This window comes from Triticum urartu, chromosome 3A, assembly GCF_056163025.1.
Source record: "Triticum urartu cultivar PI428250 chromosome 3A, HENAU_Tu73, whole genome shotgun sequence".
Classification (NCBI taxonomy): Eukaryota; Viridiplantae; Streptophyta; class Magnoliopsida; order Poales; family Poaceae; genus Triticum; species Triticum urartu.
Window position 1 is genome coordinate 497,841,763 of NC_141875.1, and position 5,111 is coordinate 497,846,873.

Sequence of the window (5,111 nt, forward strand, 5' to 3'; positions counted from 1 at the left end):
ACGAAGAGACACTGCTACTACGTGGTCGCTGGACCAACCGGAGCGAGCCGGGCTGTAACATGACAAGCGGGGTGCAAACAAGCCCGGCATCCATTGGTTTCGAGCAGTGGAGATGCCGAATCTCATTGCCTCGCCATCGATCCGTCTCATTACGTCCGCAGATCGGATGTGCGCCACACACGCACCCCTGGGCATCCTCGGGCCGGGCGGGCTATATATACATCCCTTCACCAGGGTACCATTCCAGACCAAATCTTAGCAGCAGTACACCTGCCTAGCTCTGCTCACAGCACTTGACTTGGGTGGCGCCACAGCACACCAACCAAGCTTGATCTTGCTAGATTGCCAGACAACCGCCATGTCTCCCACGATCTCATCTTCGCTCTGCACCGTCGCCGCCCTGTCCGGCCGGCCGGGCCGTCGTGCCGGCCAGCCGGGAGGCAACAAGCGGGCGGTGGCGCAGCCTCTCGCGGCTGCCGCGGTCACGGAGGCGCCGCCGGCGGTCATCGCCCCGCCGCCACGCCCCGTCATCGGCGCTCCGCGGCGCCGCGGTGGGCGCGGCGTGGACGGTGGCCCCGACGAGCTCGTGGCGTGGAAGAGCATCCGGCAGGAGAGGTGGGAGGGCGCGCTGGAAGTGGAGGGCAAGCTCCCTACGTGGCTGGTGGGTGAATTGCTTTGCTTGCACAAATCTATCTATCTATGCATGTTTTTCGTCTTGTTTTCTCTCCCTTCCTAGTAGAAGATTCTTCATTTGTGAACTGACGTACTAATCACAAACATCTTATACTGTCTGCCGGTGGCCCAGGCGAAGGTTAGCCGTGCGTTTTCTCTTCGAGAATGTGAATCTTTTCCGTTACTTCGATTCAAGCCTTGACCGTATGCATGCATGTTTTTTTCTAAAAAAAATGTTTGATAAAAGCATGCATATCTTCCTCTTACTCACAAAAGCCGAAAAGAAAATTTGGAAGGCATATGCATATAAGCACTTTTAGACCAGGCCACACAGCGTAACACATTCTTTCCATTAACCTAACTGCTTTCATCAAGGTGTCGGCAACGCCAAGCATCCACACTCACAAAAGGTGAATTAAAACAAGCATATATGATACTCTTGTCTCTCTTTTTTGCCAGGAAAGCATATATTATACTCGTATAAGCAATTAACAAAGAAAAGTTTGGGCCAGCCTTGGACACGTCCGTGGCATGCTCATCAGCCTATCGATCTAATAGCTAGCCTAACGAGGAGGGGTATATTGCATAGAGTTGCCAACTTTTATCTCTCACTGTAACTGTCAGTTGGGGAAGCACTTGGCGCGCATCTTTAGTTGTGATCGACAGCGAAGAAGGCCACACCGATGTACTAATTTACACTAGTATAGAACGAATAGAACAGAAGGCCTAGCTAGCGAGCGATAACGAGATGGCATCTCGGCACTCACGATGCATGCTCGCGACCGGGGAAGACAACATATATCCCAAGATTCTCTGCTGCTCCACTCTTGAGCGCTCACGACGGCGACAATGGCGTCGCTGTCTCATGATGATAGTTTTGTTGCTTCCTGCAACCTTTTTTTGACGAAGCTAGCTTTGTTCCCCGCAAATTCCAGACAAAGCCTGAAACCTTCCTGTCCCTCCCTCCACTCCCCCAGCGATGAGCTCACTGTGGCATTAGACTGTGTGCGTGCGTGCCACTTGGACAGTGACTTGGAGGAATTAAATCTGCAGATGTATGTTGGAGTATAATACGGTTAGGCTCGTGACTAAGCTGTGATTGTAATCGTCCAGCTAATCATCTTTGCAATCATCTACGATCGATAGCTTAATCTACCTCGACGGATTTGTTCGTTGCGCCGCAATAATTGATCGGGTGTTTATTGTATGCGCTCTGTTGCAGGATGGCACGTACCTGAGGAACGGCCCGGGCCTATGGGACCTCGGGGACTACGGCTTCCGCCACCTGTTCGACGGCTACGCCACGCTGGTGCGCGTCTCGTTCCGCGACGGCCGCGCCGTGGGCGCGCACCGGCAGATCGAGTCGGAGGCCTACAAGGCGGCGCGCCGGCACGGCAAGGTGTGCTACCGCGAGTTCTCCGAGGTGCCCAAGCCGGACAGCTTCAAGTCCTTCGTCGGCCAGCTGGCGAGCCTCTTCTCCGGCAACTCCCTCACCGACAACTCCAACACCGGCGTCGTCCGGCTCGGCGACGGCCGCGTGCTCTGCCTCACGGAGACCGTCAAGGGCTCCATCGTGGTCGACCCGGACACGCTAGACACGGTGAGCAAGTTCGAGTACGAGGACAAGCTGGGCGGCCTCATCCACTCGGCGCACCCCATCGTCACCGACACCGAGTTCTGGACGCTCATCCCGGACCTGATCCGGCCCGGCTACGTGGTGGCGAGGATGGACGCCGGGAGCAACGAGAGGCAGTTCGTGGGCAGGGTGGACTGCCGCGGCGGGCCGGCGCCCGGGTGGGTGCACTCCTTCCCCGTCACGGAGAACTACGTGGTCGTGCCGGAGATGCCGCTCCGGTACTGCGCCGCCAACCTCCTCCGCGCCGAGCCCACGCCGCTGTACAAGTTCCAGTGGCACCTCGAGTCCGGGAGCTACATGCACGTCATGTGCAAGGCCAGCGGCAAGATCGTAAGTTCTACTACTACTATATTATACAATCGTTCCGTCGTATACGTACTAGCCATGGCCGTTCGATCTGGGTTTCTGATATATTTTGGGATGAAAATAATTTATTGACCAAAAGGTGGCGAGCGTGGAGGTGCCGCCGTTCGTGACGTTCCACTTCATCAACGCGTACGAGGAGAAGGACGAGGAGGGGCGTGTGACGGCGATCATCGCCGACTGCTGCGAGCACAACGCCGACACCTCCATCCTCGACAACCTCCGTCTCCACAATCTCCGGGCATTTACCGGCGAGGATGTCCTCACCGATGCCAGGTACGTAGATCAGATTATTCCGTCAGAATGCCCCCGCGCGAATCTTGACGCATGGGCTAATACTAAAAGTACATCTGTTTGGTCATGGACGTGCAGGGTGGGGCGGTTCAGGATACCGCTGGACGGCAGCCCGTTCGGCGAGCTGGAGGCGGCGCTGGACCCGGAGGAGCACGGCCGCGGCATGGACATGTGCAGCATCAACCCGGCCCACCTCGGCAAGGAGTACCGCTACGCCTACGCCTGCGGCGCGCGGCGGCCGTGCAACTTCCCCAACACGCTCACCAAGATCGACCTGGTGGAGAAGACGGCCAAGAACTGGCACGAGGAGGGCGCGGTGCCGTCCGAGCCCTACTTCGTGGCGCGCCCCGGCGCCGTCGAGGAAGACGACGGTCAGTTCCTTCTTCTCCTTCTATTTCTGTCCTCGTGCGCGCGCCCATCGTTGTTGGTGTCTGACTTTGGGTTGCCGAATTCTGATGCAGGCGTGGCGATATCCATGGTGAGCGCCAAGGACGGGTCGGGCTACGCGCTGGTGCTGGACGCCAAGAGCTTCAAGGAGATTGCCCGGGCCAAGTTCCCCTACGGGCTGCCCTACGGCTTGCACTGCTGCTGGGTGCCCAGGGACAAGTAACACAGACCAGCCAGAGAACCAACCGGTGCCATTGTTTCTCTGCTAGCTTCTCGCGTACAGGGTCAGCGAATCCAAGTCGGTGGTCGCTAAAAGAAAGAGAAATGAATTCAGGTCGGTGGTTGCATACGTGGATGTTTGTGTCGCTACAAAGATAGTCAGATCGTTAGTAGTAGTTTTCTGTAGGAAAAAAGGTATACACGTAGTGATGTATAGACAGATGTGTGATGTTGTATACGGGAGGTGAAACTACAGGGAATTGTGTACGTAGCCTGGTCCGATTATCAGTGCTGAAGTAATGCACAACGTGTAATGTGTACATAATTCGTTGCTTAGTGTTGTTTACCAGTATATGTAGTATAGTTAATATTCCATTGGAAATAAAAGGATGTCTTGTTTGGTGTAAGTTCTGTGCTTGAACTCGAGCTTTTTTTCCAGAGAGAAACATCGGCTATATTGATCACTTAACAAAGTTACAAAGAGTCTCCCAGAGCAGAATGAAAAACCAGAAAGCTAGACAAATTCTCACAAGATTTAGGTAACAAACAAAGAGAACGGCGATGGCGCGGACGGGCTCGCGCGCTCCTGCTAGCTGGCGCGAACGGAGCGACGACGCGTTGGGTACTGTATTAAATGCGGCTGTATTGTGTTAGGTTTGTATGGAGAACTGAATGTAGGTCCCACCACGCCTAGCTGGATTGTACGGTTTCTGCTTAATGTAGTTCACCGTTCGTGAAAATTTAGATCTAGCTTCTGCTTCGCTGATTAACTAAATTATTGAAATATTCGTATAATTAAATTAATATGTTTGAATTGTAATTTTGCAAATATTTGTATTATTTGAAATTATACAAACATTTTTTAGTATATCTAAATTTTGAAATAATAATACATGAACAAATTAAAAGTAGGTTATTTCAGTGGTGTTTACAATATTTATAGTACATGAATATTTAAACATTATTTTTATTACTAAGATCATAATTGTATATGGTAAGTCAAGAGCAATATTTAAATGTTTTATTTACTTATCATCGTCTGTATGTATATTTTTAACACACAAATATATGAGTATAACCTACGTTTACCAATTATCTTAAAGAAATTAGCAAGTGCAAAAAAGGTTGCAGTACCTGCAGCCTGTTTAAGGTCCACACACCGCTTGGTTCAATAGATTTTGTTATCCTTCATAGAGAGTACAACGTGAATGGTGTAGTAGTTATAACGACTCATTTAATAATTTTTGGTTGCATGTTCGAAACCTGGCTTCCATTTTTTTGTGTTAATTTGCTCTTTTATGAGCAGTACAGTGATCTGTCTTGTGCACAAATAAAAAAAGATGACAGGGTTTCATGCCAAAATTCATTGTAGTGTTTGGCTTTTCTAAAAAAAGGTAATACAAGGGTGTTCTCTGGAAAAAAATGCATCACTCACTCAGTGGCAGATGGGTCCATACATACTAATGTGTTTGTATACGTGTGTTATGACCGTATCTAAAGGTTTAGTCAAGTTAGATGACCATAATTCCGTATTTTCAAA

General features: G+C 51.1%; 1 protein-coding gene across 1 annotated transcript; it reads left to right on the top strand.

Moving 5' to 3' along the window:
- Nucleotides 1-242: 242 nt before the first annotated feature.
- LOC125548561 (carotenoid cleavage dioxygenase 8 homolog B, chloroplastic) lies at nucleotides 243-3,966 on the top strand. Its single transcript, XM_048712131.2, has 5 exons — nucleotides 243-661; nucleotides 1,895-2,638; nucleotides 2,754-2,947; nucleotides 3,044-3,336; nucleotides 3,427-3,966. The coding sequence occupies exons 1-5, from the start codon at nucleotides 359-361 to the stop codon at nucleotides 3,573-3,575; spliced, it is 1,683 nt and encodes a 560-aa protein (XP_048568088.1). The 5' UTR covers nucleotides 243-358; the 3' UTR covers nucleotides 3,576-3,966.
- Nucleotides 3,967-5,111: the final 1,145 nt, after the last annotated feature.

What these genes read in the sequence shown, in the direction of transcription:
- LOC125548561 (XM_048712131.2), top strand. Translation starts at nt 359, where the DNA reads ATGTCTCCCACGATCTCATCTTCGCTCTGCACCGTCGCCGCCCTGTCC. An exon ending in GCAAGGCCAGCGGCAAGATC is followed by an intron (nt 2,639 to 2,753) that starts GTAAGTTCTACT and finishes ATTGACCAAAAG; the next exon opens with GTGGCGAGCGTGGAGGTGCC. An exon ending in GATGTCCTCACCGATGCCAG is followed by an intron (nt 2,948 to 3,043) that starts GTACGTAGATCA and finishes ATGGACGTGCAG; the next exon opens with GGTGGGGCGGTTCAGGATAC.